The 25,778-nt window shown below is 39.4% G+C and overlaps 1 protein-coding gene across 4 annotated transcripts in view; it reads left to right on the top strand.

The window, feature by feature from the left end:
• The window catches only part of CDKL5 (cyclin dependent kinase like 5), a 201,818-nt gene that overhangs the window by 167,279 nt on the left and 8,761 nt on the right, over positions 1-25,778 (top strand). For all 4 annotated transcript variants that reach the window (XM_040633783.1, XM_040633785.1, XM_040633795.1 and 1 more), the window contains 6 exons: positions 412-492; positions 5,311-5,462; positions 10,581-11,547; positions 15,434-15,535; positions 15,819-15,924; positions 18,866-18,989. In XM_040633783.1, the coding sequence (XP_040489717.1) occupies positions 412-492; positions 5,311-5,462; positions 10,581-11,547; positions 15,434-15,535; positions 15,819-15,924; positions 18,866-18,989 (1,532 nt within the window). The remainder of the gene's footprint in view (positions 1-411; positions 493-5,310; positions 5,463-10,580; positions 11,548-15,433; positions 15,536-15,818; positions 15,925-18,865; positions 18,990-25,778) is intronic.

The following is a 25,778-nucleotide window of genomic DNA, read 5'->3' as shown; positions in this document are numbered from 1 at the left end:
TCTCTCTCTCTCTCTCTCTCTCTCTCTTTTACTTCTCTAATTTTCAGGAGTAAATGATGTTGTGAAAAAGGCTTAAGAATTGTCTGTGTAAGCAGACAAATTCTGTATAAACTATATTATAACTGAACTGTCTATATAAACAGTACTGTGTAAACTGTATAGTCTCAAATTTTTACAGTTAGGTATGTTTTACATGCTTCATTTAATATCCTTTTTCATCTGTACATTTTCCTGTTATTTAACACCCAGTCTTATTAATCTATACCTCAAATACATAGACATAAAAGTACTAGACATATGAAAAGAATTTGACTTTGGCACTAGGGCAGTAACTTCTGTTCGTTACGCTACCTTTTCCAGCCCTTTTCCGCCCCTCCCCCACATGCTAACACTCCTGTCCTGTTCTTCCAGTTTCCAGCTGTTAACCATCCTCAGACATTGGAGAGAAGATACCTTGGAATTCTAAATAGCGTCTTACTTGACTTAATGAAGGTGGGACAAGTTGATGTTGTCTGTATAAAATGTCTTTCGGTTTGTGGATTTTTTTGTGTGTGTTTACATGTGACCAGAGCCTGCTTTTGTGAAATACATGTATTTCGTTAATAGATGTGTAATAGGGAATAATGGGGGACTATGTTATATTAAAAGCATGCAATTTAATTAAAATAGCAGTACCTACTTCTGTAACATTCCGTGTAGACAGGACCATGAGATACCTCAGTTATATTCCAAAAGTGGGTAGAATAATAACGATTTAAATATAAATAATAAATAATTTAAAAATTTATTCAGCATTGAAGAGCTGCTTGGGCATAGCGTTTCAAAACAAATCTTAAAATGAATGTTGACAGAAAAGAGGTTCTGAATTTTTTTTAAACATGATATTTAAGGCCTCTCATAAGATTATTTTGTAAGTGAACCTAGTTCTGCTCTTTTTCTAACTTGGCCTCTTCTCTCCCTGAGGATGTGGCTGTTTCTGGCTCTTTTTTTGCCACAGCAGAATCACTGCTACTACCACACCTGAGCATGCCTCCTCATGCTCCTGTCCCTATCTAGAAGGTTTTCCTGCTCTGCACAACTGGAAACATTCTCACAGTTTTTTATTAAATCTTTTTATACCCATTAGACAGACAGTCGCTTGAGTGAGAACCAGTTTTTCCTGTTTCTCCAGCTTTCCTTGCAGCCAGCCAGTGCATAAGCTCGTGCTGGTTGTTTGATAGTAGATCTTCAAAAAACGCTTGTTAATGGATCAATTTTATTTTATGCCCATTTAGTTTATTGTTCAAAATCAGAGCAGGTTACATTATACACAGAGTCTTTAAAGGTACACTTAGCACAGTTGGAAATTGAGAGCATTCTCAGAACTTTGCTGTGCTTTAAACTATGTTCCTCCCTGTCCTGAGGAACACTGCAAATTGGTGTGGGGGCAATGGTGGGGGAGGGGGCACGGCTTTTAGAAAGGCCATATACCACATAACCTTTTGTAGAGAATCACAATATTCATTTATTTATGAAGGCTTTCAGAAATCCCATAGTAAAGAAGCATTTATGTCTTGCTGAATATTTCCCAAATTTAATTAAATACTGAATACTTCTTTTAAAAAAGTGACTCTACAGTACTGGTGTTCTTCTGAACACAGGTTGAGAGATGCTGTTAAAAAGATAGCCCTCAAGGGTCTTTCATGTTAATTAGGCATAAATTATCTCTTGAATCTGTTGGATTTTGTCAATATGTTCTGTCATACAATCAATATCAGGGCTTAATGATTTGGTAACTAAAAAAATGTAAATAGAATAAAGAAGAACTGAATTAAATACAATTTCATGTTTTTTGCCTTTTGTCTTTTTTTTTTAAAAATAACAACTTTTCTTGGTTAAATCATTACCAAGTCTAATTACCAAGAGTCAGTGTGGTACCTCGTAAAATCTAGCATAGATGAAAGTACAAAGAAAACTGGACTCTTTCTGTATTGATACCAATTTGGAAATTAAACTAATTCCTATTTAGTATATTTAGCTTCAGATTTCTTTAACGTTAAGTAAACATTTTTATTGAAATGTATATTCATACAGTATGCAAAATATCTATACATTTCAGTTAGTTTTTAGAGTGTAAACATATCCATGTAATCACATCAAGACCAAGATAGAGAAAATTTTTTTTTTTTAAAGATTTTATTTATTTATTTGACAGAGATAGAGACAGCCAGCGAGAGAGGGAACACAAGCAGGGGGAGTGGGAGAGGAAGAAGCAGGCTCATAGCAGAGGAGCCTGACGTGGGGCTCGATCCCAGAACACTGAGATCACGCCCTGAGCCGAAGGCAGACGCTTAACCGCTGTGCCACCCAGGCGCCCCAAGATAGAGAAAATTATTAACACCCCAGAAGCCTCTTCAAGACCCCCTCCCTGACTCTACACCCCTGTGCCTCCCACTCCTGGAAACCACAATTCTGAGTTCTCTCACCAAAGATTGATATTGCCTTGTTATTGATTGTTATATAAATAGAAGTATTCCTTTTGTCTTTTAGGTATTTTTAAAATGAATTTGAAAAGTACATAATATTATTTATCCTTTCATGAAGAAATGTATTCTCTATGCTATTCCCTAAAGCAGAGTTGTTAATTTTGTCCATATATAAGTACCTAAAATGGCCATCTCATCCTGCATCTGTTTATACATATTAGCCATTTTAGAGGGGATACAGGTTACCAGAATTAATCCAACCTATGGTAATTTATATAGACTCTATTTTAGTTTTTAAAAAATGTTGTTTTCTTCCCCTAAATACTGAATTTTGAAGCTATTCACTCAGTGAGTTTTATATTTTCCTCAAAATGACCTTCTCCTTTTAAGTAATTTGAAAATTAACAGCTATATTTATGAATATAGAAGTAGTTCTTTGTGTGTATATGCAGTAATTTCTACAGTTGATAATCTTAAAATAGCACTTTGATGCTAGTAGATATTTGGCTTATGAAAAGTCATGTATTTCTAATTTAAAATACTACTCAGGAGCCATCTTTTCTGTTTTTAACTAGTATCATACATTTGAAACCATTTTGATGTTAATTGTTTTAACTGCCAGTGAGACCAAAATCATTTTTATATAGCTCCACAGTTTTTTATTTTCTAAAGAGGAGGAAAGAACTGAAATAAGTTTAGAATTTTGTCTGAGTCAGCATGAGTGTAAATCCACTTGCATGTAAACAGTGGCTTGGGTTACCAGAATCCTTTGACCCAAAGTGAATGTTTCAGTGTATGGTAGGATCAGACTTCAAATTTTCTGTGGTGCTAGGTTAAAGGTGGTTGTCTGAAATTGAATTCTGGCTCAGTGGGAGGAAATCTGGCTTTGTTCTCACTGTTCAAATGGATCACAGAGATTAACTGTGGGTAAAACCAATGAAAGTGACCTAGAGATGGATTTGGGAATGCTGGAATTTCAACATTTTTCCTTTCTCTGAGAGAAAATGCTGTCAGTGAATTTTGCTGTGAGAATATCATCACAGCAGATTCCAGTGTGCTCTACTGAGTTGTGTTAGGTTATGTAGGTTTATGTTTTATATATATTTGCTTAATTTGTCAATAAAATTATTTTAATAATGATTCACCTTTGAAAATCTTATCTAATTACTAATAAGATAAGTAGTATTAGAAGAAAACATTTTAGTTATTAAAACATCTACTATGTGCAACATAAAAGGGTTAGTTACTATAATCTAAAAAGAACACTTAAATTAGAACGGGATGCCTGGGTGGCCCGGTTGGTTGGGCGTCCAAGTCTTGATTTTGGCTCAGGGTCCTGGGATCCAGCCCCAGTCTGGCTCCTTGCTCAGCGAGGAGTCTGCTTGAGGATTCTCTCTCTCCCTCTCCCTCTCCCTCTACCCACACCCCAAATAAGTAAGTAAACCTTAAAAAAAAAAAAAAAAAAAGGACAGATGCACAAATAGAAAAATAAGAAGGAATATAAGTAACCAATAAGCATAAAAATATTCAACCTCATTAGTAATCACAGATGTGAATTAAAACAGCTATGAGATACCATTTATTAAATGTCTATAGTTTACAAATAGTAAAAAAAAAAATGATAATGCCTATTGCTGATGAACGTGCCAGAAAATTGGTAGATTCTCAGTTGCTGAGAAGGAGTATAATTTCAGACAACCCTATTTTTCAACATAGAAAATACTCCTCAAAAGTTTAACAATCCATCTCTGGGAGTTTATCCTATGAGAGGGATCATGGATGTATGTAAGGATTTCAGGTGTTTATCATAGCATAAATTATAATAGTGAAAAACAGCAGTCATCTAAATGTCCAACAGTAGGAGACCAGTTGAATAAATTGGTATATCCATACCACACACTTCTTTAATCACTTAAAAACATGTTGTAAAGTTATTTGTTGTAGTATTTTCATAATAATAGCATAAAGGAAACAACTAAAATGTTTATCATTAGGGAATTGCCAAAAACAGCCTAAGGCATATCCATAGAGTAAAAGCTCTTCACCGATATGCAATGATCTCTTAAAATCTAATGTCCAGTGGAAAGAAAGTTAAGTGCAGACCATTGTGTGTCTCCTACTATTTGGGTAAAATACAAGGAACAGACAGAGATAGGTACTAGGTACAGAGTATCTATGGAAGGATACACAAGAAACTGATAACATGGGCTGCCTCCCAAGAGGGGGACAGGAGAAAGATAAGTGTATATTCTTTCATGTGAATATATACTTCTTCCAAAATATATTTCAAGTGTTTAAGTTAATGTTGTAAAAAATGTTTTTGATTAGTATGTGAAAAATGCAGGATCCACAACTTACATGTATAACATAAGCCGGATTTTTATAAAAGAAAATCTGTATATACGATATTCAAAAAAGGGCTGGGAGGGCTTATTCCCAGAGGACAACAGTAGTAAGATAATGTGGTAATTTATATTTTAATTTAAAAAAAATTTTTTTAAATGATTTTATCTATTTGAGAGAGTGAGTGAGCACGAGCAGGGGAGGAGCAGAGGGAGAAGGAGAAGCAGAAACCCCACCGAGTAGGGAACCTGACGTGGGGCTCCATCCCAGGACCCCAAGACCTAAGCTGAATTCAAACACTTAACCAACTGAGCCACCCAGGTGTCCCGACAATGTGGTAATTTAAATAGTCCTGATAAAAAAATTTTTTGGACTAAACTGTGTTTGCTAGATATTTTGAAATGACCATGCATTTCCTTTATAAGGAAAAGAAATAAGGTTTTTTATTACAATTTAAATTTAACTTTGTAATGTTCTCTCTGATCCTACTTTGTTTCCTAAGAATTTACTGAAGCTGGACCCAGCTGACAGATACTTGACAGAACAATGTTTGAATCACCCTACATTTCAAACCCAGAGACTTTTGGATCGCTCCCCTTCAAGGTCAGCAAAAAGAAAACCTTACCACGTGGAAAGCAGCACTTTGTCTAATAGGTAAATATTCCCTTTTAAGGAAATACAGATGCAGTGTTGGTCTTACCAAGTAGGTGGAGGAGGTGGCTGCTTAAATGATGCAATTAGAGAAAAGAAGGAAAGCCCTCTTTATTCAAAAATATCTTCCTTATGCTTATTACATGATTCAGAACCACAATTAAAGAGTTGTGTGGGTCTTAAAGATTTTCTTCTCTTTAACAAGTATATGATGAAAACCTATGCATTTCGTGGGAAAGGTAGCTTAGGTTAACAACTAAGGGGGTTTCTAGCCTCATGAACTAGAAGATTCTGTGTAAATGGGGCCTATGCTTGATGCTTGGAGGCAAAGGGTAGGTGAGGGCAAGGGGATTTCTGGAGGGAGAAGAGGATGCCAAACACGGGTGGTTAGGAGGCCACCTAGGACAGTCTTTGCAACTGAACCAAGTAGATTTGGCTCTATTAGAAGGCTCTTATGTTTTTGTTGTTCTTTTAATCATTGAGTTGAGAAGTTAGTTTTTCATAAGAATAAGAACATGGGAATAGTAAAGTCCGTTTGGTAGATAGTGATTAAAATTGGTGTTGCTTAAAAATTTTCAGCGTAATCTTAAAAAAAAAAAAAAAAACCCCACCTCTATTTCGGGGGTGGGGAGCTGTCTTCCCTCCTCTACCAACAAGCTTGTCTTGTCATCTGGTGTTGCCCAGACTCTGGGGTTAGTAAGTTGTTTCGCTCATCTGCTATTAAAAGAGAAACAGAAAATGCTAATTCTTATTATGAAGCTTTTTGAATATAAATTTTTTCTCCTTTCACTGCAATTTTCTCTCCACATAGAATAATTGTTATTAATGTATTGAAATTTGGCAAGCCTGAGACCTGGTACTTTTTCAAGAACTGTGAGCATATCCATAAATTGGCAATAACTATTTATCCTATTTTCTCTGCCTAACTGTGATGGTGTGATTGTGTTAACTGGATTGTTTTATTTGTTTGGTTTTTTTTTTTTTTTTTTTTTCCAGGGAGGCCTATGAGCAGATTCAAATTCTGCTTAACCAAGTTTGTGTTCACTGTTGTCTGTTTCCATGAGATTTTTAGTACACTAAGGAATAATAGTCATCATGTAGTTACTCTTTTCCATTTGGGAAGTTCACATTATACCTCTGTCTTATCTGGGATCACTTCTAGTTCGGGTACTTTTGTTTCCCTTCTGCCTTAATTATCACTTGACTCCTCTAGTTTACATTTGCAAAGGGAAAGGATCCCAAGAATATAAAGTTCAGTGGACTGATGATAAGTCTTTGCTTTGTGCTGTAATGATTAGTGGTATAACCCGTATCGTGAAAGGGGGCCTGTGTATTTGTCCTCTAATGACTTCGCTTGAGAGATCCCCAGTGGGGATCTGAGGCTTTCCCTGGGAACCCTTTTTAGGAATCTGTCAAGGAGGATGTGTGTGGTGATAAAGCTGTAGTTTATGTGGGTCTTCAAGGAGTCCGCTTCAAATCTTCTTTTGAAGTAGACAAGAACAGAAATGATAAGTAAATAAAATCTCTGGAAGAATTTGTTTTTAGGTCTTAATACTGTAGAATTCTAAGAGAAAAAGTCCTAAGTAGTTTCTTTAGGAATGTTATCAACTCAGTTTACATGTATGTGGAAATGTCCTTTTTTCTACACTTGTCTATAGTTCATATTTCCTCTATGGAATCCCTTCTTGTTGGGGACACTAACTCTACACAGGCCATGGCTAACTCAGACTTCCCAGCACTATTGTAGTGGTGTTCATAGCGTCGTAGCTGCCACTTATACACTCCGCTGCCCCGTCCCTGAGACACATTCACACATCGTCTTTTATTGTCCAACTTCTTGTCTGTGTAGAAGAGGCAGTGGACTCTGGCATTACTTTGCCCTGCCTGAGTCTCCTTCAGACTGTCCTGAGGTTCTCCTGACCTTAGACATGGTGGGATGGTGTTTCAGCCTGCCCTGCCCTCTCACCAGTTCTGCTTTGCCATCTTTCTCCATAAAAATGTAGCTTTGCATCTTTGATATTTACTTTGAAAAGTTATTTTAACTAAAGAGATTAACTATCTGTCTTGCCAGCCATTTCAGAAGGGTTTATATATAAAATCCTCTTAAGTGCTTGGCAGTTTAACACAGATTCCTTACAGTTATGTGCCAAAGAGATCTATGGAATTTTCAGAACAGTTTTTTATTGTTGTGCTTTGGCAGAACTCCACTTTGAAGACAATTTGATGCCCTTTCTACTTAAGAATTATGTGCAAAGCTCAATGGCTTCAAATTAATACTAAGACAGAAGCGTTCAGAATAGCGGTTTAGGCTCTTTGTACTTTTATGAGAAACCTAACTCTTTGATAAATGTTTCTACCTTAACATTATAACCTCCCTTTTCACATTAGAAACTGTATCTTACATTGGTATGAATTTGTTCTTCCTAACATGTAGGTTTGCTTTGAGAACAGTATTTTCCAATAGTTTCAAAATCTTCAGCAGCTGTCTTCACTCTTCTCTGTCCTTTTCTCGTTTTCTTTGGAGCTTCGGGCATTATACAACATCTGCGTGTGTTATCTCTGCTATTACCCTCTCTAGACCTGAAGGAGAAAGGGGAGGAAGTAGGAATATGAGAGACTAGGGGAACCAGGCAGGAGGATCCACCACATGAGAGCTATAATCTGGACAGACACAGCTGTGACCTGAGTTAGGGTGCATGCTGGGAAGCACTAAGGAAGACAGCCCCCAGCCCCTTGCATTGCTAAGTGCAACTGGAAATTAGGTGGCAAGGGATCCCGGGTGATGCAGTATGCAGCATTAGACTCCTGAGGTCCTGAGTGGGTCAGAGCAAAATGGAGAAAAGATTGGGGGTTGGGCAAATGGAGATAACCAGCACACTTAGATCTATTTATGGGTCAGACTATTTGCATATTGTTGTTTGGGTTTTTGAAAAGTTGCTTAGGTATTTTAGTTACCAAGATATAAGCTGACAAATGACTATGATGGTTTAAAACCTGATGCCTTTAGGATGCCTGGGTTGCTCAGTCAGATAAGCCTCTGCTCTTGATTTTGGCTCAGGTCATGATCTCAGGGTCCTGGTATCGAGCTCCATGCTCAGTACAGAGTCTGCTTAAGATCCTCTCCCTCTGCCTCCTCTCCACTGACATCTCGCCAGTGTGCTCTCTCTCTCTCTTTAAAAAACAAACAAACAAACAAACAGGAAAAAACCAACCTGATGCCTTAGGATATGATGACTGCCCTTTATTGATCTGGGGTTAGAGTCAGTTGACATCATTTAACAGAAGGTGAAACTTTTGTTTCTTTTTTATTTTTAAAAATTAATTAATTAATTAATTAAGAGAGTGTGCACAAGTGGGGGGAAGGGAAGAGGTAGAGAGACAGACTTCCTGCTGAGTGCAGAGCCCCACATGGGGCTCGATCTCACGATGCTGGGGCCATGACCTGATCCGAAATCAAGAGTCCGACATTTAACTGACTGAGCCACCCAGGTGCCCCGAAACTCTTGTTTCTTTGTAATTTCTTTCTAGGTCTAGGACCTGCTATTTATTTAGTTAGCTCATATTTAAGGGACCTTATTTGATGTTGCAATTGTAACTGAACTAGGAGAAATTAGTGAGTGCATTTAGGAGATGAGGCCTTCCACAACTGTTACAGGGTTGCTTGGTATCAGATACTTTTTTTTAACATTCTGAAGTGTAGGAGGACCGGAAAAGAGCCCTTACCTTTGATGTCTGAGCAGTGGATTCTTTTTTTTTTTTTTTTTTTAAGATTTTATTTATTTATTTGACAGAGAGACAGCCAGCGAGAGAGGGAACACAGGCAGGGGGAGTGGGAGAGGAAGAAGCAGGCTCCCAGTAGAGGAGCCTGATGTGGGGCTCGATCCCAGGACTCTGGGATCACGCCCTGAGCCGAAGGCAGATGCTTAACGACTGAGCCACCCAGGTGCCCCTGAGCAGTGGATTCTTAGGGAAAATGGGAAGGCATAGTTTCACAGATTACCATTATACAGACAAAAAATGTGATTTTTCTTCCAGTTAGTGTGTGATGGGAACAAAACTCCCCCATGTCAAACCCTCTTTAGCAATAGCAATATTTGCAGCAGAATTTTCTGAATTCATAATAAAAAGGGAATTGTGTAAATTATTTTTCATTTAAAAACATTCTCCTATCTCAAACTATAATTTGGTCCTTTAAATAGTTGCAGTCGAACAAACTGACCTTGCCATGAGGTCAGTTTTCAGCTTTCCAATAGAGGACGAGGTTTTCCTCTGGATTTATATTTTGTATTTTAAGCCAGGTAGGAAATGAAGCTTTAAATCCTAAAGAAGGCCTTAGTCAGTTTGGAATAATGACGTGTGAGATGGTGAAGAAGAGAATAAACTGTGTCTTCTGGAGAGAAATTAACTGTCTAGATCCACATTCCTGTTTAGGGTACAAGGAGGTATCTGAAGTACCCCAAAAGTATTGTCACTTCTCTAAAACATAAACCTTGATCATCATGTTTTCCAACAAAGTTTACATTTGGTTTTAGAGTGTCATTTTCTTTTACTGAGTATATTGCAAGAACTCTCATTCTTTAACGATACAGACTAAAGACAAAAGGATACTGGTGTCTGTATGTGCTGTGAGTATGTATCTCTGAAGCAGGCATTGAATTTTACAAATAAAAGGAAAGTTCAAGGAACAGCATGACTTTAAAGTCTACATGTTGCCTCTGACATTCAAGGATTCAGAGAGTTATAAGGAGTTCATTATAGCTTAGCTCTCTCCTTCTTATCAGGCATTCCGTAACAAACACTCATGTGAGCACCAGCATAGCAAAAACACGTTTTCCCAGAGTATCAGTCAGAAATTGTGTTGGCAACAACTTAGTTGAACATTTAAGAATGTCAAAATCATTTTGTCAGGACCATTGCTTTTGTTGCAGAGTGACTTGATCTAAGCAGCTTACTTTTAATGGTTACTTGTTATTTGTTGGCACATGTTTGAATGAGTTAATGTGTTTAGTCTTTGAGGTGTTTTAAGGGTGTGTGCATGTGTGTATTTTTTTTTTTTTAACAATACTTTTTGTGTGTCTGCTATTGAAGGAAACTGATATCCTTCTTTTGTTTTTAACATAGAAACCAAGCCAGCAAAAGTGCTGCTTTGCAGTCTCACCACAGATCCAACAGCAAGGACATCCAGAACCTAAGTGTGGGTCTGCCCCGGGCTGACGAAGGTCTTCCTGCCAACGAAAGCTTCCTAAACGGAAATCTTGCTGGAGCTACTCTTAGTCCCATGCACACCAAAACCTACCAAGCAAGCAGCCAACCTGGGTCTACCAGCAAAGATCTTACCAACAATAACATACCACATCTTCTCAGCCCAAAAGAGGCCAAGTCAAAGACAGAGTTTGATTTTAATATTGACCCTAAGCCTTCAGAAGGCCCGGGCACAAAGTACCTCAAGTCAAGCAGCAGATCTCAGCAGAACCGGCACTCATTTATGGAAAGCTCTCAGAGCAAAGCCGGAACACTGCAGCCCACTGAAAAGCAGAGTCGGCATAGCTACATTGACACTATTCCCCAGTCCTCTAGGAGTCCCTCCTATAGGACCAAGGCCAAAAGCCACGGGGCGTTGAGTGACTCCAAGTCTGTGAGCAACCTTTCTGAAGCCAGGGCCCAAATTACAGAGTCCAGTACCAGTAGGTACTTCCCATCCAGCTGCTTGGACTTGAACTCTCCCACCAGCCCAACCCCCACCAGGCACAGTGACACGAGAACTTTGCTCAGCCCCTCGGGGAGAAATAATCGAAGCGAGGGCACTCTTGACTCACGCCGAACCACAACCAGGCATTCTAAAACGATGGAAGAGTTGAAGCTGCCTGAGCACATGGACAGCAGCCATTCCCATTCTCTGTCTGCACCTCATGAATCCTTTTCTTATGGGCTGGGCTACACTAGCCCCTTCTCTTCCCAGCAGCGTCCACATAGGCATTCCATGTACGTGACCCGGGACAAAGTGAGAGCCAAAGGCTTGGATGGAAGCTTGAGCGTAGGGCAAGGAATGGCGGCCAGGGCCAACAGCCTGCAGCTCCTGTCACCTCAGGTACAGCTTGGACCTTGACTGGATCTGTTGGTTCATCATGGGAAGGTGGTGCAGGGGTGTGAGTAGGGTCAGTCTGCAATTTTCCCTACTGTAGGAGGTTGTGCTTTTTTGATAGAATGAGTTTAGGGAAGCAATACTTGAAGGACAATCTATTAAAAAAATTAATTATTTAAGGCCCACTGTTGAGTACTCAAGAGAACTCAAAAAAAGTTGTTTTTAGAAATCTGCTTCTTAAGTGTTCCTTTCTGGCATGTTTTGTTGCAAGAATCCTATTTTGATTTATTATAGAGTTCATAAGTTGTATGGGATAGGTTTTAATTTTCTCAAAATTTGGTGTGATTTGTAGAGATTTTCTCTGATTTTTCCAGACCACATTTGCTTAAATCAGACCCTTTTACTTATACCTTACTCGATATTTTCACTGAATTGAAAAATTTCAAATTTATCTAGAACTATGGGTAAATTTCACTTCAGGCCAAAATAAATGTTAATTTACAGTCTTTTGGATTGTTTTTAAATCTCGAGGCAATGTTTTTATCCTAATGCTTCCTCCATCTTACTGGTTTTTCAAACTCTAGAACTAACAGTAACCTGTTTAAAAGAAGTAGCATTCCTACAACAGAACACGTGTTTTGTAAATTATATTTTCATGATATGGAACATTCATCTGCATCAAAGAAATGAGGGTGGAAACAAGCCAGTGTCAGAAGGAGAGAAGAGTTTCATCTAGGGAAAGTACTCCTCTTTTTGAGAATATGAAAATAGCTTCATCAGACAGTTCTGTGTCAGAACGGCAGAAACTATGGATGAAATATGTAATGGGAGGTTTAGCAAGATGGGTGCTGAAGATGGGGTGGAGATTGTCAGTAACGGAGCAGTCGGTGTAGCAAAGTAGCTAAGAGCTCAGGTTGGGAAACCAGGCTGACCAGGGTTTGTGTCCCAGTTCTGTAGTCTGCTTCAAACAGTGTAAATTTGGGAAAGTGATACAATCTCTCTTTGCCTCAGATTCCTCATCTGAGTCATGTTGTAAGGTTTCAACATGGTGTATAAAGTATCGTGCCCTGTGCCTGGCAGAGTGTCGAACACATTTTAATTGTTGCTGCTTCTGTCATGGTGGGGGCTGTTTTCTAGACATTTAACACACTCTCTCGATGCTAGGTGCTCTCAGACACTCAAAAGAGTCTGAGGTAGGGCTCTTGCCCTTGACAAACTTATCTTCTCTCAGGGAACATTAAATTATACATGATAACAATGAAATAATTAAGAAGCAAATTACTATGGCACTAGCTATAAATAGGAGTTGAGAACAGGGAAAGATCATGAATAGGAGCAGTTAGAAATGGCTTTGGGAGCAACTAAAGGTCTTGCTCTGAGCTAGGATATAGAGAGAAGTTTTGGATGGCTAAGGAATGAGGCTGTGTTCAGGTATTTACTGAATGAGGCACCATGGTGGGATCTCCGGAGAAAGATGAAAAAGGTGTGGCCCCTGTCCTCTCGGAGTGCATGATGGGGCACACTTGACAGGAATCGGTCGTGGCGATACTGTGAGGCTGTGTGCCCACACTGCGCCAGCGCCAGAGGCGAGTGTGCTGTAGACAGAGAGGCACGGCCCTGTCCAGGCAGGGGTTGTGGAAGGTCCCACGTGGAGACGGCATCTGAAAAGAGATTTCTGGGGCTTAACTAGGGGGAGAAAGTGGAGTCGGCCTTGGAAAGGCTGGCAAAGAGGGCAGAAAAGAGGAGGAGGCTAATAGAGACATTAAACAGCATGGTGTGTTGTGGGGATTGCAACTTGTTCCTCGTTGCTGCAGTGAAAAATGCAAGATTTGAGGTCACTTTTGGAGTAAATCAAGCATGAGGGGAGGGGAGTATGTTCTATAAGTCAGTGCTGGTGGGAAAACAAATAGTGGATCTTAAAGACTCTTCAGAAGTACAAACAGCAGGATGTGTGAATTGAAGGATTGAATACAGGAAAAAGGACGGCTTCAGGCTTCTTTCCTAGGGACTCCTTTTCAGAGTAGGAGAAAGGACTTTTGAAATCACCTCATTCAACCCCTTCATTTCATAGATGAGTGTGCTGAGGATCTAAGAAGTTAGGCGGGTTGCCCAAGTTTACCCAATTAGTCCAAGACAGAGCTAATTTACCCAATTAGTCCAAGGCAGTGTCTAGGTCCCTAGGCCAGCATTCTTTGCACTGTATCATGCTGACCTGTTGAGGCTGAAGTGACCCTGGGCCCCTAAGCAGAGCTGTCCTCTATGAGGCTGGAAAGACTGGTGCCCAGGTAAAGGAGGAGGAGTGGGAGATGCATACTTGCAGATGGAAGAGATGGCACATGGCGGGAGATGCCATGATTGGAGTCAGAACAGTGGTTGGAGGAGTCCCGCTAGAGAAGAGAGAACCTCTGGGGCCTAGAAAGATCTCTAGAGCCTGGCAGCTGCCCATAAACATTAGATAGAGGTCAAAACCAGGTAAGGAGTGCTAGCATGCAGCGTAGTGTAAATAGAGGAGATGTAAGAAAAATAAAAAGCTGTAGCTTGGAGAAAAGACAAATGGACTGGTTCTCAGAGTTCCAGAAAAAAGACTGTGAACATGGTGGAGATAATCTAATTATAAATGCTTACTGTGGGCTAAGCACAGACCCAACTGTTACAGAATTTTAAATCCTGTTCGGGAAGTACAGCTCCAAGCTGCAAGATAGTACAAGTTTAAAGGCACAGAGATGGCAAATGGCTTGAGAAGTGACTAAAGCCATGAGTAAGTGATGAGAATCACCCTCCTATAAAATATTGTGGCCACCTTCAAGAGGAAGGGGACAAAACTAGCACTGTCACTTAAGAGTTTAGGTTAGATATAAATCATTTGTTTTCTTAAAGACTTTTCTAGGGGGCTTTGTAAAGTATACAGGTGCTAAAATTCAAATGAGATCTTAATCACAAATTAGGAAGAAGAGAGGCTACCTCGGATGATTTGCTGCCCAGAATATTCTTTCATAGTACATTTGGGGAGTAAGGGAGACAGAGAATCCTATTTAAAGTTTAAATAAAATGTTTTTGATACATCACGTAAGGCTCAACATGTGACTCTCTATGTATAATCTGCAGATACGCAATGCAGCGAAGTCCTCCTAATGGCTTGGCAATTTTGTTCCTTAATCTTGTTTTCCTTGAGGGTAGAAGATGCCACTTTTCTCCTTAGTGAACACTATTGTGAAACAAGGCTGCTCTTAGCTTGTGTCTTACTTCCTTGAGGGAAATAGGCAGTGTCTCCTGAGATGTGTGCTGTCCTGATCATGGTTAAGAAAACACATGAAGTACAAGTACTGTTATCCTAGAGAAGATTAAGAAAACTTGAAGTACCTAAAATTACAGTAGTCAGGGAATTTTAAGACAAATGATTAAGAGTACTGATTTGCTTCCATGATCTATCCAAAGAACATTTGATTTCATCTGAATCTGCCATTTAAGTTCTTAATGAAAAATAATTTTGGATCTGCATAGTTCTTTTTGGAAAAATCTGCTAGAGAAATTTTAGATTAACTAATAGAATCTAATTAGAGTGCTGCACAGAACCATGACTATCTAGATATTAGGAAGATAATTTTCTTTGTTTTTAATAATTAATTGAACTATTTTCAGTGTAATTCTTTCCCTGCTTGCCTTAACTTTAATGAGAATTTCACTTTCCATCTGTGTGACATTTGTTTCAATTATTTTACATTCATCAGATGATTCAATCTTTTATGGGACAATTTGTGTTTTAGCCAACTAACATTTTTTATTTTAGCTGGTGAAGGTACTAATTATGCCAAATAAAGCCCATGGTGATTTAGGTGATTTTCATCCCTAGGAACAGGACACTCTTATAAATCCTTTTAAATTTGACTTCCAGCCTGGAGAACAGCTCCCTCCAGAGATGACTGTGGCTCGATCTTCCGTTAAAGAATCTTCCAGAGAAGGCACCTCTTCATTCCACACAAGGCAGAAGTCTGAGGTCTGAATTCTCCACAAGTTGCTAACTTTTACGATAAAACTTGTCTGTAAAGAGTTGTCATGTGATATCATTACAGCCTGTCTTTTAAAATTTCTTCATAACTAGTCTCCCACAAATAAACTGGCTTATAGAGTTAAGTAGTTTTCCTTGTGCCATAATTCTAAGTTTTCTCTTTAAAAGATCCTGGAGTAAATTCTAGATCAGTTACACACTATTCTAAGTTCATAGGTCACATCATCATTGCCCTGTTGTTAACTTTTTATAAACCTCTTTCTTGTCTCAGGGTGGAGCATATCATGACCCCCACTCTGATGATGGCACTGCCCCCAAAGAAAATAGACACCTGTACAATGACCCTGTTCCGAGGAGAGTTGGCAGTTTCTACCGAGGTAAGCCCAGCCCCGAGCACCCACCGGGGTCCTCTCTCTCTTCCCCCTCCCTGCACCTCCAGCCCATGCCCTCCACTACACTTCACTGCCTTGACTTCAGGTCCCTGCCATCCTTGTCTGTGCTGTCGCCTTCCAACACTTCTCCCTGCTTCGGATCTTGCTGTCTTAGTTCAGGCCCTCATGGCTTCTGACTTGGGTTCTTTGAGTAGCCTCCCAGCTGATCTCTCTATTTCCCAAGGTTTCCATCAAACCAGTCCCTGGAATGATCCATTTGAAGCTGTGTCCTGGCCGTCCCACTCATTCATTCAATTAAGTCCTAAAGTATTTATTGATGTCACCTGTGTGCCTGGTGCTGGTCTAGCTTAGAACATGTCAGTGAACGAGGCAGCCAGAGGTCTCCACCTTCATGGAGCTCACATTCTCATGAGGAGAGAACTACACTAAATGTAAGAATTATGTAGAGTAGTAAAAGATAATAAATGCCAGAAGGCAAAAATAGAGCAAGGCAACCCACTGTCTGCCCCCAGTCTTCTGTCTCTCACCTGCTGACAGTCCTCCAGTGGTTTCCCATTGACATCACAACAAAATCTGGATTCTCTAAGATGACTTTCCAGATATTCCATGCCCTGGTCCTTGCCATCCTCTGTAGCTACTGTTCCTCCATCCTGAAATGCTTGGATAACTTGTTTTTGTTCCTCCATCCTCCCCCTGCTTGGATAACTTGTTTTTGTCCCATTTAAGGTTCTACTTTGAAGTTCTCTGCAGTATGATGTCTTCCCTCTCCACCCAAAGTGAAATGTTTTCTTCTCTGTTCTACCCATGGTTCCTTGTCTAGCCATCTAACATGACACAGACTACATGGTATTGATTCTTTGTCTGCATTTCTCTCTCTCAAGGTTGTAAGGCCCTTGATCATGTTTTCCTCTTTTACCTTCATTGACTAGCACACTGCCTGATGGTTTCATAAATATTTGTTGATTGAAAGGAAATCTTCAAGTGTACTTGCACAGCCTTAAAAAAGTACTTCGATGGTTAACTAACAACTAAAACAGAGGCTTTGGAGGCTGTATGGATTTAGGAGATGTTGACAGAGAAAGGCATCCCCTTTGAAGAGCTATGTAGCAATAGAGTGAGAGCCCCTCCAGAGCTCTAGCCCCTGGTAGGGAGACTAACAGCAAGCCCACCAGGGTAGGGGCAAGGTCAGGGTGTTTCAGAGGCTCAGCTTCTTAAAGCCTCCTAAGAGTCATCACCTTCCTTCTACAGTCGCCCTCACCCACATTGTTTGGCTTTTTACTATTCTGTTGATTTGGGGGGACAGCTGGAAAGGGACAGGAATTGGGGGAGAACATGGACAGCTGCTTGGTCATCTTAACTAGGAACCTCAACTAAATAAATGTATAAAAGTATTATTTAGGACTAAATATGTATTGATTTAGGCTACTTGTTCCCTCCCAGCCCCGTTTGAAGAAAGCATAGGGCACTGAATATGCCTTTTAATGCATTCGGTTTTTTCTCATGCTGTGGTTACTTTAGAATTGTAAGGGACTGAAATTTTAATTCAGATTAAAGTTAGCTAAAATATTGTAGTGTGTATGAGCAAATGCCTTTTTTTTTTCTATCACTGTAAGTCTTACTACCAAAATGGGCCATATCTGTGTTATTCCTGTAGATGTCTGGAGTGTATACTTTAATATAAAATGTTAACAAAGTTTTGATTAATTAGGAAAGATGGTTTTATTTTGATTACAAGTGAATTAAATTGGTTCATATCAGTAAAACCCCTCATTAGTCTTCCTCATAATACACTTCAGGGTTTGGCAGGTAGAACATTTTTATTTTAGAAAGTCCAGAAATAGAAGGAAGAGATTTAACCAGGTGAAACATCTGGAGACATCTGTCATTTCAATGTTTCTACTAAATCTAACTGGATGAAGATTTAGTGGTATCATTGAAATGACAGATGTTTCCAGAATACTTCTTGGTTTTAGTCCTACTGGTCAAGAGGCAAGTGAAATGGTGTCATTTATCTTGATATTCAGCCTGTATATTCCTTTTGTGATGAAATTTGCAATATATTTTGATTTATGATCGAGCTTAAAAGGTGACAGGGGTGCCTGGGTGGCTCAGTCGGTTAAGCGTCTGCCTTCGGCTCAGGTCGTGATCCTGGGGACCTGGGATCGAGTCCCTCATTGGGCTCCTTGCTCAGCAGGGAGCCTCCCCCCTCTCCATCCACCTGCCACTCCCCCTGCGTTTGCCCCCTCTCTCTCTCTCAAATAGATAAAATCTTTAAGAAGAAGAAGAAGAAAGTGACAGAAAAACATAGTAACACCCACCCCCCCAAGGGCAAAAAAGTATTTACCCACATATGTTGTGGTTTGTCTTTCTGTTCTTCACTGGATTGAGAACTTAGAGAAAAATAGAATTTTTGGAAATAACCAAATTTCTTTGGAATGTAGTTTTAAAAAATACAAAATTGACTCTGCCTCCCAAGTGTAAGGCTTAAAGCACAGTGTATTCTAGCACACATATCGTTAAGAGTCACTTCAGACTGAGAATAGATTTTGCACAGTTGAGTCTATGATGTAAGACAGCCTCAATTTCAGAGAATGCCAAAATAGTGAAGGGGGGCTGTCCTATTCATACTTTAAAATATTTTACAGTGTTCTTCAGTTAGTCAGCTGACAGATCAATTTATGTTTTAAATATATATTGCCTGATGTTAACTGACCCTTGCAAATTAATGTTATAATCAGTGGGGGAGGGAGGGAGAATGTTCCCTGGAATGCCTTGACCCTCAGAAAACACAAAAGTTATATAAAGGGCAGAGGAGGGTTTTGACTTATGTGTTTGTTTTAATTGTGTGAGAGAAAATGCAGTAGAATCAGTTAAGAACTGCTTCAACCAAAAAAGTACATCAGTGACTGACTTTTTCTTTATTCAGTGCCATCTCCTCGTCCAGACAATTCTTTCCATGAAAATAATGTATCAACCAGAGTTTCTTCCCTACCATCAGAGAGCAGTTCTGGAACCAACCACTCAAAAAGACAGCCAGCATTCGATCCATGGTGAGTATTTTGATTTGTTTTTACTCTCCTTTTTTCTAATTGTAGATTTGAGATTTCAAAGAATTCTGGATACACTTTTTAGCTTGCTTGTTTTCTCAAGTGAGATTGTTGATAAGGAAACTGTGAATTGTCATTATTTATAATGGTTTATTTCAATGTCAGCATTTATATTAAATGTCATGTAAAAGAAGAAAAAATCTGCTGGGTCACTAAATGCCTCACATATCTCACATGTCCTTCATTGCGTTCTTCTGATAGGAATGCTGTCTTTCACTGACTGTCTCTTTTGTTGCTGTTGTATCACAGGGTAGACACTTTGTTTAGCACTTGGTGTGCGCTGACTCACTTGGTTCTCATGGTCAGCCTTTGGGGTGGGGGCAGCTCCCGTTCCACAGATGAGGAAGCTGCAGCCTTGAAAAGGGAGAGCACTTGCCTGGACAGCCCTTAGCAGGGAGAGAAGAGCCAGGATCTAGGCCTGCATGGGGTCTGACTCCAAAGCTTATGTTTTTCACCTCTGTGCCACCTGACTTGCATTCAGGGTGAAAGGAAAGGAATGAAGGGACACCCTTTACGCTACCACAAAAAAACATAATGGTAGTCAGAGGCTGAAATGATAATGCCAGCTTTGCTTATTCTTTTATCTTCTTTGCGTCATATGTAATAAAAATTTAGGGAGAGTTATACCGAATATTAAGTCTCATCAGCAGATCTGTCCGGGGAGTAAGGACCTCTTTTTTTAAAAAAAATAATAACATAGACTTTATACTGTCAGCTGCCCAAAGAGACTGCCCAGAATCTAGATGTGAGGGGTGTTTATGTGTACTTCATAAAACTACTAAGTTCTCTACTTGGATTAAAATGGTGCATGACCATAGCATTGCAAGTTTAGAATAGGGCCATTCTGTCAAATTCCAACTCTGTTGTTTATTGCCGGAAGTCACAGAAGGGTCTTAGGTCAGTTAGTACTCCTGACCCTGTGTGGTTGTGCAGTTTTCACCCTTTTCACAGGGTTGTGTCAAGGTTTTAGTGCTTCTGTGCCCTATGGTAAAAATAACTTCATTATTTTTAAAACAGTAGTAAAAACAGTATTTTTAAAGCTGTAAATATTTTCATAAGCATAGTTTACATCCGTTGCCGTATTTATTAAATGAGAGTTTTAACAGTAGTGACTAAGAGGTTGGACTCTGGAAATAGGACATCTTGATTAATGTCACCTTCTGTTTGTGTGACTTTAACCTCTGCCTCTCAGTTTTCTCATCTGTGAAAATAGGCCTAAGAGTACTAACTCCCTTACAGGATTAATGTGATCATTAAATGAGGGAAAACATCAAAAGCATCCAGAGGCAGTGCCTAGCACACTGTGACTTGTTACTGTTAGCTGTGGCAGTTTTTACCATGGATGTCCTCTAACTTCAGTATGACTTGTCACATGTCTCCCCTCTACTTCCTTTGCTGAGAAACTTTGCTGCATTCTTTTTCCATGTGACTGTAGACCAGCTCTCCTATGCATTAACCTGGGAGCACAGGTACAACTTGTAGTTACCGGCTTTGACAGTTTTCAAGTGAGGCTTTGATAAGCCATGCGAATAGTGTCTCAATTGTGAGACTAAGGAAGTGTAGAAGAAATTGTTTTTCTTCTTGGATGTTGCATAATAGAGTGGTGATGGTTTAAAAGAGAATTACAGGTTAACATAGTTCTATCAAATTAGGTGGGTTAGATCAAAACTAAATCCAAATGTGGGATAGGTAGTATTAACAACATACTGTTTTTGTCTTTTTGATAGTCAGTTTGAGTAGAGCTTGTTTAGACCAGGTATATGTAGAAACCTGAAAACAGTTTTTTGTGGGTTTTTTTTTTTTTTTTTTAAGAATTAGAGGCATAATTGGGATGTCGAACTTCAGACTTTAGACAGGCCTTCATCAAGTCATCCCTACTCTGATATTGCTGTTATGAAGCTTGAGAGGGTTGCAGAATTACCAGTTTGAGATGCAGTATTCTTTTGTTCCCACTGCCCCTCATGTTAATGCTGCTATGATACTTCTTTGGGCATCACATCTAACTTTGTCTAAGTCATTCATTGAACTTGACTTATCTTGATTTTTTTCTTTCTTGAACAAGAGATCTCACTGGTTCACCATATTGTGTATATTTGAGAGAAATGCAGCTTGATAACGTACAAAAATGTGAACAAGCCTTGCTATGGTAACATAGTGAGTCGCTCTTCCTAAATTATCACTTGCCTAAGGGCAGTCTGTTTTTCCTTGATAGTGGTGCTTCCCATTTCTTTTGGGACGAGAATATTTGTACAGTGTACACATTTCTTGGAATGGAAAGATCGACCTTACTATATCATTTTAAAGTGATAGATATTGTAGTATAATCTCCAGGGTGGTTATTCTGGCCATCTCAGCTATCCAGAATCCAGTTAAGAACTGGGAGATGAGCCAGAATATCTCGGAACAAAAAATAGAGTTAATGCAATCAGATTCATCTTCACTAATGGGAAAACACCTCCACCCTCCCTATAAGCCTGTTTACTCTTTTTTTTTTTTTTAGAATTTTTATTTATTCTAGAGAGAGAGAGAGAGAACGCATGTGCACAAGCAGGGAGAGGGGTGGGGGGGAGATGGAGAGAGAATCTCTAGCAGACTCTGCGCTGAGCGCGGAGCCCAACATGGCGCTCCATCTCATGACCCTGAGATCATGACCTGGCCCCAAATCAAGATTCGGATGCTCAGCCAATTGAGCCACTCAGGCACCCCTAAGCCTGTTTACTCTTAAGCACAATTTTAACAGTTGGCTCTGAGGTTGTCAGGCAAGAAGTAATCCCGGGTAACAATACAGCGTGAAGAGGGAGAAAGATCCCAAATAATAGCCAGGGAGAGGAGAGGAATATTTTTGCCTTTTCTCAGGCTCCCAGTAGGAATATATTTTCTGGTCCTCATGGTTTCATATGTAGAATAGATATCCATAAAGCATATAGATTTCTAAAACAGGCTGTTCTTACTTTGCTTAAAAAGGCAACGTATATAAAATATGTTTGGAAAGACTGCTGTTAAATTTGGGTTTAAAAGTGATGTTTATACAGTAAACCAAATTAATTAGGAATCCCAGTAATTAAGGTGAGTGAAGGATTGCTGTCACTGTTTGCACAGTCCCAGGCTTGTTCTTCTGGTTAAGTTATGAATATATTGGCATCCATTATGGCTTGCCACCATAACTCACAAAATTGTTCACTGATTGTTTTCTTCTCGGACATCAGCTGACTAGTTTAGTTCCATGACCAGGGGAAGGGGGGTAGCAAGGAAAGTGTCACGCTGCTTAATGAAACACCAGAATCTGACCCTCTCTTGAACCTGTGGGTATCCCACCTTGAGTCTGTGAGCAGCTTGAGGTCACACTCCTTGTTTTATTTTTCTCTCTAGCCCCAACACCGCCAACACCAGGCCCACCACATACACAGTACGCCATAAATGTTGGTTGACTTCCATTCAGTCAACTTTAATTCCTTCCTTTTTTAGGGGAGTCTTGAATTCTCTTTCCTCTTGACCCCTTATAAAACAGCTGTTATGTTAGAGGATGTCAGAGTAGGAGGAGGTTGCTACTCCCCTCCCTCCCCACCCCAGCGGTTTGATCAGCCCTGGATAATATGTCAGGTGACTAGCTGGGTGGGCCTTCTCAAAGGTCCGGTACCTGAGATGGATGTGATCACCCATTTGCCCTTCTCTTGTGCTGCTCCTTTTGGGCCCATCTGTTGCCTATACCAGGTAGAATCATAGGGTCCAGAATTCACAAATGAGATAAATTATGGTGTAGTACTGGTTGTAACTGATCAAGTCTCTGTCTTTATTCTTTTGTACAACACCCAGCTTTTCAGGTGCCTGTGTTCCTGGCGGCTTCTCTCCGTCTCTGCCTCTCTCTGAGTCTATCTTCTAGTCTTTCTTCCTCTGTTTCTCTGACTCTGTATGTGTATGTTTCCATGTAGCTTCTCCCTCTCTTTGTTCTTTCTCTGTCTCCGTCTCTCTCTCCCATTTGTGCTCTTTTTCTCTCTGACTTCTTTTTTGTGTCTTTTGTGATACATGCACACTCATGCTTCACTCCTAGCTTTCGTCTTTCTAGTTCAAGCGTAATTTATTTCCTTTTTTGGTTTTGGTCTCTGGGATCTTTGCCTGCCTGAATCTTGGCCCCACCACCTCTGCTCAGTCTCAGTCTGAAGATGTTTTTCTCATCATTCCTCCTTTCCCTGGGCTCTAGTTTACCCAGCGTCTTTGAGAAGACCCTGCAGAGGGTCTCTGATTCATCTTCCCCGCGTTTTGCGCTCACAAGGGACTGCAAACCCTGGGCTTTTTAGTTTCTCATTCATTACCCTTCTCGTCAGTCCCCCTCACTTTCATCTTACTGGATAGAGACTCTTCTTCCCATCCCAGATCTGTTCCTTCTAGGATTAGTGTCTCAAGCCTTCTCTTGCTCTCATGCCAACATTAGCATTCTTACAGTAATGCCCATTCCCATCCTGAGCTTGCAGTCATGATGAACCTGTCCCCCTTAAAGATTTCCTGGATTGGCAGAAAGCACTTTTACTACTGACCCTCGGTGGACGTTGGAGATTTTGTTAGACCGTATGTTCTTTTTTTTTTTTTTTTTTAAGATTTTATTTATTTATTTGACAGAGATAGAGACAGCCAGCGAGAGAGGGAACACAAGCAGGGGGAGTGGGAGAGGAAGAAGCAGGCTCATAGCGGAGGAGCCCGATGTGGGACTCGATCCCGTAACGCCGGGATCACGCCCTGAGCCGAAGGCAGACGCTTAACCGCTGCGCCACCCAGGCGCCCCTAGACCGTATGTTCTGATTGGCAAAAAAAAAAGTTCTACCTGTTAATCTGAATAGTTTGCTGTGCTTCTAGGTTAGGTGCAGACTCCATTATGGAAGGACGTAAGCTATATCATACGCAAATAGTTCTTTAACTTCTGTAAGTTACAAGACATTAAAAATAGTATTGCTGGTTGGTCTAGATACTATATGTGAGGTTCCTTTCAGTTCTGAGAGTTGTGCTTTTGTGATTCCAGCAAATTATACTCTTTTACTGTGTTGCCTAGAATCAAACTTTTCACTATTCCATTTTTACCTATTCCATCATATCTGAAGTTTTCTAGCTTTCAGAATTATAAATATATCATTCTGAGTTCCAGTGTTAGTTATTTTTATTGGTTATGTTGTATTATGAAACTTTCACTTCAGAACTTGGAGCTCTCAATGATGTTTAAAATTGCAGGTCCTAATGAGTTTCAGGAACACTTGGGCTTATGGTACATGTTTTTACTTCCTTGATATTTCTATTAACTTTTAGGCTACACACTTAGAAGAAGAAGAAATGATCATTGCTCCTTCACAGAGTTATGTTTTCCTGTTTTTTATCTGTCCATCTGTCTCTCTTTTTAAATCTCTTCCCTTGTTGTCTTGGATCTTGAGTTTTTGGGTTTTCAAACAAATTTTCTGTGGTTTGTACAACCTTTTTATTATATCTGTAGTACATGTTTGATGTTGAAACTAAAAAATAGAAATAATAAATCACCAATAATCTTACTACCCAGAGATGATAGCTTTTAAGATTTTATTTTATTTTATTCCTGCCTTTTAAAAGATACGTGTGTATGTACACATATATGCCTTTTCATTTTAAAGATTTACTTATTTATTTGAGGGAGAGAGAGCACAAGCAGGAGGGGCAGAGGGGGAAGGACAGAGAATCCCAAACAGACTCCGTGCTAAGCATGGAGCCTCACGTAGGGCTCGATGGCTCGATCCCATGACCTGAGCTGAAACCAAGAGTTGGCTATTCAACCAACTGTGCCGCCCAGGCGCCCCATCCTTTTCTTTTTTCTTTTCTTTTCTTTTCTTTTCTTTTCTTTTCTTTTCTTTTCTTTTCTTTTCTCTTTTCTTTTCTCTCTCTTTTTTTAATACAGTTAGGCTCATATTATGTAGCAAGTTTTGAGGCTTATATTATGTAGCAAGTTTTGAATCTTACAGTTTTTCACTTAGTATTATATTTTAAATATTCCTTTAGATTACTGAAAATTCTTAGAAGATATGATTTATTTTTGATAGCTTTGTGGTGTTTTCTATCATGTGGCTCTGCAACAGTTTATCTAGATGTTTACCGTCTCCACACAGATTTAATCAAGAATGCCACTTTGCTCATATTTTCTTAGATATTGTAGTAACTTCATCACCGGTACGTGTTCTAAAATCACAAATATGAATGAACTCTCACCTTTAATGTTTTACTTTTGATTTTAGGGAATAGCTAATAGAAGGAATTCAGTCATTTGAGAAAATGGTTTTACACAGTCATATATTAAAATTTAAAATAGAGCCCATGGAATGTGTCTTTTTGAAGAATAACACCAGTTGAGTTGCTTCTTAAAGACTGTAAATTAAATTAAGTAATACATGGCCTCTCTTAACATACAAGTCAGCGACTTATTAGGGCCAAAGTGTCCTGTTTGCTATCTGTTAAACCTCCTATTTGTATTAAAATACCTGGTGGAGTCAGTGTGGTATGAAGCTTAATGTTGTCAGTATTTTCAGTTAGAAGCTTTTTTTTTCCCACGAGTACTTTGGTTTAAAGCATTCATCTTGTCCATGTTTTTTCTTACCTGAGCTATTTTTCAGTTAAGTTTCAATAAATAGATATAAGGTGTTTATGAAGGAATTTTCCAGTTTGAGGCAATTTTTATTTTTATTTACAATGCTCCTGTAACACCATTGGTTTTTTTTTTTTTTTTTT

This window comes from Ursus maritimus, assembly GCF_017311325.1.
Source record: "Ursus maritimus isolate PB19 chromosome X unlocalized genomic scaffold, ASM1731132v1 scaffold_X1, whole genome shotgun sequence".
Taxonomy (NCBI): Eukaryota; Metazoa; Chordata; class Mammalia; order Carnivora; family Ursidae; genus Ursus; species Ursus maritimus.
This window is presented reverse-complemented; position numbering and strand designations above follow the sequence as displayed.